Here is a 15,366-nt window from a genome sequence, read left to right on the forward strand (position 1 = left end):
AGACTTATATTACCTTTCAAATACCTTAGCTGTAAGACTGACCCCATATGATTTAGTCTGAACAACATCATCATGATCGAATCCATTCTCAGATGTGTTCATTAGTAAAACTGAGCTGGAGCTAGTCAGTTCAAATGATGCATACCCTCCACACGTACGCATACACACTGATCATAAAGTCAGTGACAACAAGCCGTCTATGGATTGAGTCAAATGTATGTCAGGGGGATGAAGATCTGTCTTTTACTCTTACAACTGGTGCTCATGCAAGAAAGAGCTGCTGCCCCCTCCGGTGGGCGTCTGCTGCCCAGGAGAGGAGAAGCTCGCCAGGGGGATGACCTTGAAGGGGTCCTCTTTCTTACTGCAATGTCTATCCAGGGTGTTGTAGAACTGCGGCCGGTTGATCCCTTTGTCCAGTTCATCTTTTTTGGGCACAGACCTGCCCAGGGTATGGCGGCCATCCATGACCCCCATGCTGACCATGTTAGCTTTGGCTCCCCGGGCGCAGCTCTGCTGGAAGCCAAAAGAGGACATTGTACCGGTGATGGCGGTGGGGATAGGGGTGGAGGTGGGGCTGTTACTGCCAGGACCCTGGAACTGGGCCAGGGCTGGGGGCATCCAGCAGCTGTCGGAGTGGCCCAGTATCAGACACTCCTGGGTGCAGGTCTCAGAGGCCTCAGCCAAGGCTTTCTGAAGGTTCACCTCGATAGCTGTTAAAACATTTTATTTTTTTTTAAAGGAAGAGGAGAAGAAGAAAAGAAAAATTATTAAACGCAGTTAATCCAACAAGTCAGAACATACAGAGAGGGCAGTTGCAATGCAACAATGTTACCATGGTGCTGAGATGCACTGCATGAACTCATGAATCATAATGTAAGTAGAAGAAAGTTGTCATCTTATCAGCAGTTGAACCACAAAATGTCAGCCTTTAAAAGAAATGAAAGTCAGTGATAAATGTTTCATTTCATCTTGTAATGAGAAAAACACCAACAGAGCATTTAATTTCCATTGGTATTCCCATGACTCTGTCTGTTTACCTACAATATGCAAGGAATTCCCTGTAGCTTAATTAGAGTTACAAAAAAATGTCTTGCTGTATGTGTCTTGTATTGGCTTTGCTGTGTTAAATATTTAATGAACACCTTAACAAAGCCTTGTTTATTTTAATCACTGTCAATGTGGCACACCTTAAACCCCTCTGATCTTCCAGAATCCCAAAAAAATCTGGTCAAATAAGAAAACTCATGCAAGGAGAGAATCCCATCACCCCAGGATCCCGTGAGCAACTTGAGCATATTCAGGTACAATTAATATACATGCTTAATGGTGGCAGCATTTAGGTTGCATGCATGGAAGGGAAGACACAAATAAAAAGTGAATGAGGAGGTGACTGAGCAAGGCTAAGCACTCAAATATCTTATCTCATTATCCCGGCACTGACATCACATGTGGAATGAGTCTGGGATGAGGCCTCCGCATTGAGCTTCAGCAATAAAGCCTGTCAAGCCAGATAATTAGAATGTAAAACTGCAGGCACCAAGGCAACCAGGAGCCTGTAGTGTTATGTTTCCTAGGCCATGCAAAAGAGTGAGGGCCCTTCATTCAAACATCGCTCCTCGAGGCCTCCGCTTCAAGCTGTCATATAGAAATTATTTAGTATATTTGCATAAGTAAGGATGCTATAAATAATAAAGTGTTCTTAGACCCCAGTACACAGGGACGGCTATTCCTTTCTGCATGCTCCGTGTAATTCGATTCCACAAACATCTGCAAATCTTCTCGCCACCTTGTTTATTGTTTTATGGCTTTCTACTAAATATAAATGAATATCCTAATTACGTTAGTGATACCAGTTTGGCCTCCCAAAACTATGTTGTATAATGGCCCAGTGCACTATTGCTTCTTCTTTTTTTTTTACACATGGCCGCAGCACAGTGTCAACTTTAATTATAAGAGCAGTGTCTGAAAATGAATCACCTAGTATAAATTGTGAGGATATATTTGGAGTGCTGACATGGAGTCAAATCTGTCCTCTCCATATTGAACTGGAGCCTTGGAGCAGGAGTGTATAAATCCCCTGGGTGGTAAATGTGTCACCTTTCAAAGGGTCACTAACTTCATTAAGGAAAAAATGGATGCTGCCTTCTTATTCTCTGAGCTAGCACAATAGGGCTGAGCCAAGTCTCGGCCGTGCCCTGACTCAATCTCTCTCCGAGTGTTTTCTGCCATTGGTAATGCCTTTTCAGGGTACTGTCATTTTTGATGAGGTAATGCTATTAGCATGAACTTCTTATTCCACAAGCATGCACCCTGACACACCAATAAATGTTCCTTAACAGAAACGCACTAAAGGGCATCTCTGCCAGATGTCCTCCCTCCTCCTCAACTTTAAATGATCAGTGCAGCCAGAGGTGAAGCTGTCTTTAACGTTGCGTACTTTACACATGAAAGGGAAGTCTGTGGATCTGTGACTTCACACAGTTTGAACTCATAGCAGTTCAGTTTCAACAGCCTTCAGTGTCGCCCAATTCTGCATGCAAAATTTCACATCCAGACTTTTAAAAAAAGACATGGGTCTGTACTGTTTTCTATTCCAGCGAGATAGTTTGGATCGGCGGTGGCGGGGTTGGGAGGGTGGGAGCGTGGCGTGAGTGATGTTGCTGACAGCTCTGGCTGCTTTCGTCAGCTAGAGGTATGCCGCAGCCTGCTTGTGATGCCGCTGTCTTTTGTATTCAGGGGAAACAACTGTACCCCGCGGAGCTTTCGGGAGGAATCACACATCACTGACGCCATGGATCCCCTGATGCCGCGAACATTTTTTTCTACATTCCCTTCAAGGAAATTTGAATGGCAGACAAGTGGGGATAATGGCAAACAATTGGTTCTGATAGACGGCATGGCTCGGATCAAACCTACTGTTTTCATTTGAGAAGATTCAGCTTCACAGAGAGGCACTGGTGATATGGTTGGAACACAACTCTGATACCTGTTACTCTACACTAGACTTGACTGAAGATCTAACACAAGTTCACCTGCAATCAACCCGATGAACAGAATGCTGTTGATTCCAGAAATTAAGTGGTATTCAATTCATGTACTGATTTAAAAAAGTCTGCAGGCGAATTACACTGCTCTGTCATAAGGTAAACTATTATAGATGGTCTTGTTGTCTAGATGCCCTACAGTGCCTTTTACAGGCTTTCTTGTTGATCTTGTGGTCATATGCAAGGGCAACACCAGTAGTAGTGTACAGCAGTCTTGTTCTGCAACATCAACACATCCTTTGGCCAGCCACAGCTTGAACACTGCTGCATCCACCTTTAGCTGACCTTCCATCCGTACGGTCAAACATTACAGCTTATATGAACAGTGGACATGCGTAAGAGAGAGGCAGGAGCATGCTGCATAGCATACAAAAGATTACCGGAACATGTTTTTCTGCAGTAAAAGGAAATACACCTTAAAATAGGACTGGACCCAATCTATAATGTGAGCACTCTAATACTAGAGGGTTGGACACACTATTTTAAATGCCTGCAATATTTTGCAATCCGTTTTTTTAGACTTATATTACTTTATTATCTAGTTTAGTTTGTGTTCTTGTAAGCAGGGGGAAAAAAAGAACAGGAGCACAAGTGTGACATAAACCTCTTTCAATCTAATGCAGTCCAGTGCATCACCGCAGCCATGAGCCTACTTAAAGCTGAAGAAAAGCCCTTGTGAACAAGTCTTAACTAAAACTACTCCAAACATCGTACATCTATTGTATTAGCTTATAATATAGTGTACATGTGTTCATATGTTCGTATCCAGCCCCTGTTTAAACACATTTTGTAATAATCCAACCATCTGACGTGCAGGTGTTTCATCAATAATAATGTCCCTTTAAGTGCAGCTCTGATAGTGAACTGTCCCAGAAAACAAATGAATGTTCTAATTTAAAACAATTAACTGCTTTGCACGGCACACCAGCGTCTCAACGACAATATGTTATAACCGTGGTTGTTATAGGATTATTCTGGGAATATTTGCTGTGTGTATGGCCATTCCTGTTTTGGATATTTATGCAGGTTGTAATGCTAAAATAATAAGCAGTACTTCAAATGTTCAGGCCCATGCTGTTGCATGTTATTGAGGTTACTGTACACAGTTGGCAATATAAAGATAAGCGGTTGCTCTTTGGCATCATGGTAATGTAATTATTTGTTTAGCCATGATAAACAGTGTATGGCTCAAACCCATGAGGTTGGTTAGCAACGAGATTTCTGGAATGTTGACATTTTGGTATGCATTATATTTTATATTTTTATTATACTGGTATGCTTTACATCTCACACATGTCTTTCTCTAATGGCCATTAAATCCACGAATGCAAAGACAGGCTCTGATAGGCAGACACACGCACACACACACACACACAGCTAGGATGCACATTGGCCGGCTTTCTAGTATAATAGCATGAGATATTTAACATGACAGCTGATGATATTTACTGACTAAGCTAGTTACATCTTGATGAGCTTCACATTAAGGTCTGCACACATATCACGTTTCGACTTATTATTTCAGCATGCACAAACTCATTATTGCTAATTAAAAGGATAATTGCATGCATCTAGGACATTAAATTCCTCAAACAGCCATCAGGAAGGTGGACTGCGCCTCAGACTCATTCTCTGGTGTTAATTGGTGCAGACTTTTCATTCTTTTAGCCTGAAACTTATATTCATCAAACTCACTCGTATTGTCGAAAAAAAGCTTTATCACATGCGGCAGGCATCCTCCATGTATGCATGTACAGTGCCATATTTAAATTAGATTTGTTTTATGTGTCACGTGTCTGCTACACATTCAAGGATGTTACTATGGCAAGAAAATAAACCTTTCACCACCCAAAGCATCCTCACCTACAGCTCTGCCCCGCTCAGTGTCAATTCAAACAGGTTTAATGGAGCCAGAAAAAAATGTAAAAACAAAGAAGCATATATTCAGCTGAAATAGATATTTTCGAGGGCCAACATGTGTTTCATCAAGAGTAAAATCACCATCCTAGTATACTACAAGTACTGCAGCTATCATGAGTGAAAACATATCATCATTATCATATTATGTGTTGTTATATGATATGGGATAAAATAAGACAGAGAGCGAGGAAACGAGACACAGAGGTGACATGAGCATGTGTCTCATGTCTGGAGGGAGAATAACAGACTGGAAGACAAGAATGTGGAAGATTCCTTCAAACAAATAGAATCACAGTAGAAATAATTGGGTTTGAAATTACAAAGGCTTTATCACTTCAGTCGGCCTTATTCCCACTCCAAACGTACAATCTGGATAAGCAAATGGATGGTCATTAATAATAATAGCACTATTAAAACCTTTTGGTGTTGCATGGAAAGGAGAGATGCCATTACTTTCATCACAGCTCTGGCAATCATCATTTGAAGGAGAGACTAATGTCTCACAGATTTACCAAATACAAAACAGCCAACTTAAATTCAAGATTCTATTCAAGATGGAGTCTGCTTTCTGAAGGAATGAAAACTATATGAAATACTTAGAAGTCCTGCTTATGCATTACTATGAAGTATGACATGAGAAAATACATACTCGTGGAGAAGGTACGTGTCTTCTCTGGAAAAAATCTGTCTCTATGGCAATGATCAATTAAGTTTCATCTGTACGTCAGACTCAAATGCTGTTTTCTTTACTTTTATCAGGAGGAGGTACAGTATAATCCTTGCAAAGGCAACACGAGTTGTCATTGTCACTGCTGACAAGGGCATGGAAGAGGAAGTAAATATTCCATTGTGGCAAAAAAGTTGGCATGATCTTTGGAAGGCAAATATCAACTGGAGCTGCAGAGGTCAGTGGTGCCATGTAGGAGGCTGACATGTATTAAGAGCTATAAGGAGACGTGCTGGAAGAAATATCACTATACGGACGGACGGTCTGCATCTAATTGCCATTCTCCTCAGCTATCGCATGCGCTAAGAATGGTAATGAGTGACCAACGATAATAGTTCAGGAGATTTGTCCGCTGAAACATACATTTCCGATCAATTCTGTGCAGCAGTGATACAAAGTGAGCCATTGCTCCTCTTCTTTTTTTTTTTTTTTTTTACGTTTCAAGACAATACAGTGCCAGATGCAATAAATTGCCTTTTTTAAAGGAGACAATGTGACGCAGATAAGAGGGGAGCAAGGTTGTCCATATATACTCTAGACTAATTAGTTTTGATGCATTAACTGAGACGCGGATGAACACTGCGAGTCTCCGAGCCACATACGTATTTATCACCACTTGTGGGACCTATACAGTTCCTCGCCTGTAATCCATCTAGCCTTGTCTACTCTCGACCCCTTTTGCTTTCCTAGTGTTTGACCCATTGTAACGGAAAGTAATTGCAGGCAGAAAACAACATCTAATGATTACTTTATCTGGGAGTCTGAGAGAGAGTGAAAAGTCACAGACAGGTACTTTCAACAAAAGGAGGAGGCCTTTTTGTTCCCGACACACAATTTCAGACAACAAAGAATATTATTGACTTGGTTGAGATTAGAACACCAAAACAAATAACAAAGCACAGAGAGAGGACAAAGTGCACAAAGAGAGAAAGGATCCCTCGAACAACCCTGTGCAAAACACACGCTTCTTTCTTTGTGTTACCATTGATTACAAGTATGTTGTAGGTTGAAGCACCCATTTCACCACTGAGAATATACAACAGCAACACAATGTTCAGACTTAATTCGATGTTAATTTCTTTGCCACAAAGTCACTTCTGTTGTCAGAGAGAGAAAAAAATACCTCATATGTTCATATTGCCTCAGCATAAAAAGCAAGGCTGGCATCAACAACAGCAATTGTGTGATTTCCAGCAACAGAGAGCACAGTTGGTAAGGTGGAAGACCTGTGGAACACAGCAGCAGCTTTGTTCGTGACACTTGACTTTCTGCGTGTGACATTGGTTGATTACATCTCCTTCGTTATGTGTGGACTACTATTGGGCCTCCCCACCTGAGGACAAGATGCCGGTGTCAACATCAACACAATCAGGCCTGGCCAAATACCCAGCGTGGGCCAGATAGATGAGGGTTGCAAACACCATAACAATCTGCAATCAGCACTCATCACCACAATAACACAGAGAGGGAGGCACAGAGTTTCTATGGGTTGTAGAAACACAAGACATGCTCATGTAGACAAACACACACATCGGTGCTCTCTTGTTTAATAAAATATCACACAAGAGCAGCCATTCATTCTCTTCTTTGTACGTCTGAACCTTGTGCAAACACTGAACGATGCTGTAGATATGCTGTAGGTGTGCTGTCCCTGACAAGGAAGCAATACATAAATGCATATTTATAAGATTATAAATGTGAATCCACCTTAACATTCATTGCACATGGATGAATGTCTGAACATTTCCATATTGTGTAGATAATGTGAGGTCTGGGAAATGAAAAGGAAGTTACATTTCTGTAGGGGTATGGAAAAGGGGAAATAGGCTGATTAAGTGGGACCTGACAAAGTTGTTTGATATTTGCAGACGATTGGATTGTTTCAGCAAAAAATACTATCGAATCAATCATGATTTGTTTTAGATGACTTTGATCTAAAAGTGAAAATGTCACAATACACTTTTTGCTTTCCTTTCAACATCAAATTAAAAGCTGATTTGAAGCATAAGCAGGTCGTCAGAGAAGAGGAAAAACTGTTGCGCGGGAGCCACAAAAAAAATAAATAAATGATAAAAGCTAATAAGAATGAGCCCTTTGCTTCACGTGATGGGGGAGAGACTAGAGAGACAAACTGTACAAGCAGCCACTGTGCAACATCCTGTGTCATGTAACAAGCAAATTCATCACACTGACCCATTGCCCCCAATTATTATGGAAAACAAGAATGAATCAAATTAACATTGAAGAAGCTCCCGGATCTGGCAGCCTGTCTGTAAAGCCGATGGATTCGGCAGGAGGAGAAGAGAGGGTAATAAACAAGGTGCCACCGCATATGCTATATATCTTGGAGTCATTGATGATTAGCTCTGTTTTCCCTTAGCCATACATTACTGTTATTGCCTCCATGGCCCGGCAGATAGGAAGTGGATACAAAGGCACCGTGAAGCCCATCTTTCAACAGATAACAGGCAGCCTGAAAACCACTCAGCACCAGCGGCGGCAAGATTTCAGTGCATGAGTGATCTGGGCATCATGGAAATTGTAATCTCTTCCATGATAGAGCTCAGAAGAGGACCTACAGTACAGTTGGTGTTGTGTTTTTCTAGGGTCTTTGTTTATTGTATAGTGAAGTCAAGTGAAATCTTTCAATGTTGTCACTAAAAAGGACTCACTCTTCAGATGTCAGCAGCTCAAGTTCCAGTGTCTCGTCCTAGCAGGCAATGCCAAAGACTTACTTTTCTTCCTCTTCCTTCAAAATATCATGAGGAGAGCTAAGGCATGAATGCTGTCTGTATACAATATTAGTCACAGTCATTAATGCAGAGCAAACATATATTTGCAATATCAGTGTGTAGTGTTGCATGGTAAAGGTTTTAACATGAGGGGCAGACTCTTTAGAGATCCCCCTGTGCATGTACACTTTAAAGGTTTTCCTTTTCCGGAGCGCCAAAGACCCTCCTCTGGGGACAACTATTAATTTTTCACTGAAACCTCCCCTGAATAATGAATTCTTTCCTATTTATACGCTGTGATAAGACCACTGAATGTCTAAAAAGGGGTTATCATGAAAAGGGTAAGGCTTTCAGAGAGAGACCTCTCCCTGCTTAACATGTTTAATTCATCCGCATCGCCATGTTCTTGAAGGCAGGAGAAAAGTCATATAATGTATCGCTGGAAAACATGAAAGTAGACCCAAGCGGCACATTCAATAAATCAAAGCTTTACTTTTAGTGTTTTGATGTTGACTGTCACAATCCTCCACTCAAACACCAGCTGTTGAAAGTTCAGATATATGCCTTTCACTCCTCCAGGCCCTGCTGACGGATATGTTCTCACTAAAATCACACTGGTACTTAGTGCCTTGTGTTATTATGTCTCTGTCACTACGCACTTCATTTGGGGAGTGTTGAGTGCAAGCATTGTCAACTGACAATTCTAACGGTGAGAGCGGCAGATACAGATGAGAAATGCAGAAATGGCTGCGTTGCAAAACAAAGTTTTTATGTTGAACTCATAACACACTAAAACAGTAACTGTGAACAAGAAAAGGAATTGATTGACATGTTTGATATGTAAAATAGGCTTATCTGTTGCTGTAGTAATGTCAATTTGCTCAAGTATGAAAAAGACACTTTTTTTTCCCTCGGCACTAGGTGAAGCAACCCATTCATTACCATTACACTCTCACACCAAACAACTGGCTGGATCATCATACAATTGTTAGCCTTACATAAACACAATTAATTGACATCACAGCAGTGATATCACATAGTTCTTTTGTCACGCATGTACAAATGCAATTATAAGTGAATATAATTAGTATTCAGTTTGCATTCAGTTTGAATATCTACTTATAGACTGAGAAATTGCAAACGTGGATATCGGATTACTGATAATAATAAAGAATTGTCCATACCAAGTCCTAAAAACAATTAGTTGTATTTCCAAATTAATTAATCACAGGGCAATCAAACCATTTGGCCTCCAAAACCTCCTCTACTGTCTTCAGCACTGCTTTCATATGTTGTGTGGCAAGTCCAACAACTTCACTTTGGTTTCCAAACAGTCTCAACAGAAAAATATATGTAGTTAAAATCAGAAAGAAGGTTTGCTGATTGTGTTCTTCCTGTGATGATGAAGATAATGCCCCGATGGTCTCAACAGTCCACAGAGGAGAAGATGGTGCAAATAGCCACTTCACTCAGTTTGCTCTGGAGACTGCCAGCAACCCATTGAACCTAATGTATTTCATGCTGTTTAGCCCAGAGCGCTAACAATCAGATATTTACACCCTGCGGCTTTGATTTTGGGTGCCTGTCAGGCCCTGAGGTCACTTGTATATATTGTTTGCCCCAGTGTGCCATCCTCTTTGCGTCAGTTGTTTTATCCTCCTCTAACACGACAAACTCCCACAAAGAGTCAGGGGTATGTCACATTTCTCCTGCCGGGAATCGACTCTTATGTTGGCATGTCTTAGCAGAGCCTGGGGAAGGTGTGGGGAAACAGGAAGTTGGCAACAACAAAAAAAAGCCCTGAATGTCACTAACATGCCCGGGTGTTTGTAGAATTGTGGGAGAATTTGCCTGAGCTTCCTGACTTATTACCACCACTAGCACTCTTACAGTGAAATCACGATAGCCAATTTCATCCTGCAGTTTATTTCAAGCTGCTGGGTTTGTGTGTGCATGTGAGTGAGTGCTACGTGCATGGAGAAACCGGCTCGCCCTCTATGTAATTCAGTGTGTGAAGGCACCAATACCCATCTCTATGATAATTTTCTATTCACTATGAGCAAAGACAGCAACACTGATACAATTCATTTCCCCTTTATTAACTAGTGTGGAAATGTTGGACCCAACAGAAGTGACTTCTAAAGTCCATCAGCAGAGCTTGTTTTACGGGTGGGAGGAGGAAGCTACTAGTACAGCGTAGATGATTCTTGGAGCCGTGCATCCATAACAATGTATTTGCAGAGACAAGAGGCTGAACGTTTGGTGACCATTGCATGACACCCTGAGTCAAAGCAGTTCCAATGATACACTTGCCTTCTGTAAGAAAATATAGATGACTCGTCACCCCTCTAAACTTCTGGCAAAGTTTCAGTCGTCATATGTGCCATATATCTTGCTGGCATTACCCGTTTGAGATTCATGTGTGACATGCAGAGTCAAGTCCAGTCAATCACAGTGACATTCAATTCACTAGAAGTGATGACTTGCCACCAGTCTGCCACTTTTATCTAGGGCCGGTGTCCTCTTTATTTTTCGTCATCCCAGACTCTGGCTTTCGCCACTCTGATAATGCTAATTATTTCAAACTATCAGGTAGACAGTTTCAATTTCAATGAAATCTTCTCTGCTGACCTTGGGGTGGGGAGCAGGGTTGCTCTCCCAGCCCTGAACACTTTCATTGGCAGTTATGGGTGCCATTTAAGAAGAAATTTAAACTCAATTTTAGCCTGACTTCAGTGAATACAAGCTGAGTTCACCCTTGTCAAGACAGAAGGGTGCTCAGTATATGTAATCCATAACACACTTCATGTGATAATTAAAAGCGGCCCAATTAAAGCTTCAAGGCATAACTGGCTACTCTGAACCATCCTCGGGTAGCTGTGAAGGACAGATTTACAACCATATGCAGCTAATCTTGCTTTCTAGGATGGGTTATGAATCTTAATACACTGATGTTACAATTACATATTGGGCGGCGGTAGTGCACAAAATCTATCTTTTGCTCACAGTATCAACAAGCGGGTAAATGGAGCCATAAAATCACAGTATGGGCAGCAAATGTGTGCACTTCATAATAATGGATCAAAAAGAAGTTCTGCACAATAGCATAATGGCATATGGAATAGCAGAGCCTGCTGCAAAAGAGGGCACCATGTATGTAAGAAAAACAATTACGTGATATTGACAGCTAGTGCAATCAAAGGCTCCCCTGCCAGACTCAATGAGGTGCCAATCAACTGAGTGTCTCTGCCTCACATTGCCGCTGCTGCCTTTCATTTTAGAGTCAGAGGAGATTCTACCGTGGTGAATCATCAGTCAATACCTCAGAGCTGATGGTTAATGCTGATTGATGACACATCACACACGCACACACACTTCATCTGCACTGAAAAGGGGAAATGAAGAGGACACAAGCAAGCTAGATCTACATTTCAAATTATTATCATTGTCATTATTAGGGTTTGCTGTAAAGCCGTTGTAGTAGCAGTAGTGAGAGTTTTGTGGTAGTAGTAGTCGTCAAAGTCTTGTTTTGATTAGTATTGTTCCAAAGTAGCTTAAAAGTCTCTGTCGCCATGTTTTGATGGCTTTATTGTTTCCCTTTGCAAGAAACCGGCTGCTCATCGAATGTTACTAAAGGTCGTCCATGATTGATTCATGCTATAATTAAAATAAATGATGAAGCACCAGATACTTTCTCTTCAGTCTTTGCTGAAATAATGTGAGAATTAGAATGTCATTCAAAGCATGGCATTAGCGAACACAATGTGCAGGCATCGAAGAACAATTTAATGTGACATTTTTATCAACACAATACTCTGCCTTGCTCTTCCTTCCTCTCACCTGGTGGCTTGCTCACGATCTGAATAATAGAGCAAGATCGCTCCTCGACAGCGAGAAAGATCATTTCTGTGGAAATATCTTTATGTGAATTTATGTGAAACACAGCAATGGTGAGCTGTAATAGGCACTTTCTAACCCAGAAATGTCAAGCAGGAGGAGGATCAGAGCAACAAAACATAGGTATGATATTGAAGTGTCATCCCTAAAGAAATGAAAATGATTTTCTCCCCCTCCTGTCTTTGTCGCCTCCCTCTCTCTCTCCTTCTGTCTCCATCTCTTGTTATCCTCTCTCGAACACACTGACTTCTTGCTGTTTATTTCTCCAGATTTCATTCTCTTCTTGAGGGTACGACTTCAGGTATTATGCTTTGTTATTAAAGCATGCACCGGATCAGGCAACTTCCTCTGCAGATTGTCAATACAACCAGAGAAAAAGGCAGACTTTACTGTATGTTGGACATCATCTGGCGATGGTTTCCTGTATTCAGCAGGGTTCGTAGCATTTCCTTCATTATCCCTCTTCCACTCCACACCCACTCTATTTATTTACAGGGGCTCTTAGGGAGTCAACACATTGAAGTCAGACTGAAGGAAGGCTGGATGTTAACCATCCATCTCTTTGACAAGCAGAAAAAAAAGATTTTCTAATTTACAACAAACAATGTGACCTAAGTCATTTCTATTCATAATTCATCAGGGAAATACAATAAGACATCATACCTCACCTTAAGACAACATTGAGATGTTGAAAAGCACTGTATGAGGGAACTTTAAACAAACTAGCTGAACATCCGAAACTATCTCAACAATGTGCTCTGTACTTAGAGACTATGAGGAAGGCATCTGGCGGCCCCTATATTTAAATTGCTCTTTGATTCGCATAGGTCTTCGAAGAGCAAGGTGGGACAATTACCATTTTGAGTGGTTAACATGCCCCCACTGTTATTTCCTTCCATTTCCATTTAAAATATTACAAACATTCAATATTAAACATGTTGAGGGCACTTCTGTGTGTTTGCCAGGCTAGAATACATCTTAGCCACCAGTAAACAGACAGAAAGGTCCCAAAACCAAGTTCCAGGAGGGGAATAATCGTTAAGAAACAGCTTCCTGGAGACGCTATTCCGTCAAAAACAATTATCAAGAATTGAAATGCTACAAGGAATAAATCACAATGATATTCCATATATAAGACACTTAACTCCCCGTCTATTCCGCGTACAGTCCACACTTCACAGAGCACACAACAAAGAATTGTAAACTCTACTGGCAGAAGAAGAAAGGGTATTCATTTTCCAACCTGTAAACTGTAAACTGAAAATACCTGTGAAGTGGATAATTCTGTCAGGGAGAGACATGCATTTTTCCCTTCCTTGTGTCAACACAACTTCTTTTGAGGTGTGCAGCGATGTCTGTATGGACCTGATAAGTCTCTTATTCTTAGCAAAGAGTAATTTGCAAAATGCAGACGGCTGTACACAGACTCTCCACATTGTTAATTAAATCATCCTGCCTTTGATGTTTTCTCAGGTTTTAATGGGAAAATAACATTAATAAATAGGATGCTCGGTTCCCTCCTTGTGAAAAGAACGATCCATGGAAGGTGCATCGATGATTGAAGCTGAAATTCTGTAAATACATTAAATTAACCATGCATGAATCTGCATGACTTCTTACTGAAAGCAAAGTGTTGTTTATCTTGAAAGATGTCAAGGCATTGGCATGTGAAAGCAGGCATATATTATTCACAGTTATTTGCACCTCATACCTGTTGCCAAATGAACATTGACAATATGGTCAGGAAACAACCAAAGGGTGTGTCAATTGTACCTCTCTTTGTCACTTTACTATCTTAAATCAAAGAATGTGAATGTTTGACAGACTTTGTATGGTTTCCCCGATTTATTTGTTAGTGTCTTCAGAAATTAACATGTATCCATCCATGGAATGTTGGACCTATCCGGTAAAGCTAATTCTGAAAGAAATATTAAAAAAATACACCTGTCATCCCTTTTTCCCCTCCTGCAACCTGCCTTTTAATTTGATCAATAAAGATGAGTTTCTCTCCATTATGAAATTCATATTCCATCACAAGTCCGTCAATGGCTGCCATTAGAAAGGTCAGGCAATAAAATGAGATTTTGTTTCCTAGTTAGTTGACTCTGCTCAGCATGGGGCTGCTAAACAACAGTCTTGCTGAAAAGTACGAGACCAACCATTTTGTTTAGTCAATAACTTCCTGGACTACAGATATGCTGGGCGTATTACATGGTGACCTTTGCACTAATCAATCCAACGTGTTGTGTCTAAAGAGTGAAGCAGAATCAGGCAGGGAAAGTCAATCTTCCAAGTAGGGTCAAGCTGATAACAGAAACTAGCCCCTAAAGTGTTAATGGCAGGCTGATTATCTGAATAGTTAGTGTTTTGTACTGCGACCTTTAATGACTACCAAGGCTAGTCTTTGAAAAAGCAATTATGGGCTGGGCAAAACTGTACATCTCACTTTAACGCTTCAATTCTTTTATAATTAATTTGTTTCAATTTGCAAATATCAGCAATAGGTAGATGAAAAAAAGCAAAAAAATACATTAGACTTTCCTTATTCATTGAACAATGTGCCTCAATCTCCGCATTCCAGTCACAATCAAATATGTGTATTATAATTCAACTTGGGACATAATTAAATCTGCTTAACCCACAACACATTCCTGTAACCTGTAATCTCTGCAAATATATAATTAATATCTCTGAAGGTCAAGCCTAAACAAGATGAATTATGTATGTATTATGTACCTTTGTCATACACATTAAAGCATTAGTATTAGGCACAATATGTCAAGTGAACAAATGAGAAGGAACACAACTGCTCAATTCTTTTCTTTAATCCGCCAGTAGAGGGCATATCGTCTCCCTCAGTGTCTCTCTTAAATGTCTTGATTTAAAAGTTACCTCACTAATACTGCAGCTAAACCCATGATGTGCCATTTGGTCTGAGGTACATCTGCAGGGCTCTCAGTTGCAGTGTGCCCAGCAACACATCCATCCTACAACACATGTAGCATTGCACAAGGGAGAACAACAGACATAAACCCCACCATCAAGA

General features: G+C 40.8%; 1 protein-coding gene across 1 annotated transcript in view; it reads right to left on the reverse strand.

Annotated features, from left to right (window-relative positions):
- Positions 1–249: 249 nt before the first annotated feature.
- pcdh11 (protocadherin 11) overlaps positions 250–15,366 on the reverse strand; it is a 116,076-nt gene continuing 100,959 nt past the window's right edge. Inside the window, exon 7 of the mRNA XM_034543615.1 lies at positions 250–710. Coding sequence (XP_034399506.1) covers positions 250–710 — 461 coding nt within the window. The remainder of the gene's footprint in view (positions 711–15,366) is intronic.

This window comes from Cyclopterus lumpus, chromosome 10, assembly GCF_009769545.1.
Source record: "Cyclopterus lumpus isolate fCycLum1 chromosome 10, fCycLum1.pri, whole genome shotgun sequence".
In the NCBI taxonomy this organism is placed as follows: domain Eukaryota; kingdom Metazoa; phylum Chordata; class Actinopteri; order Perciformes; family Cyclopteridae; genus Cyclopterus; species Cyclopterus lumpus.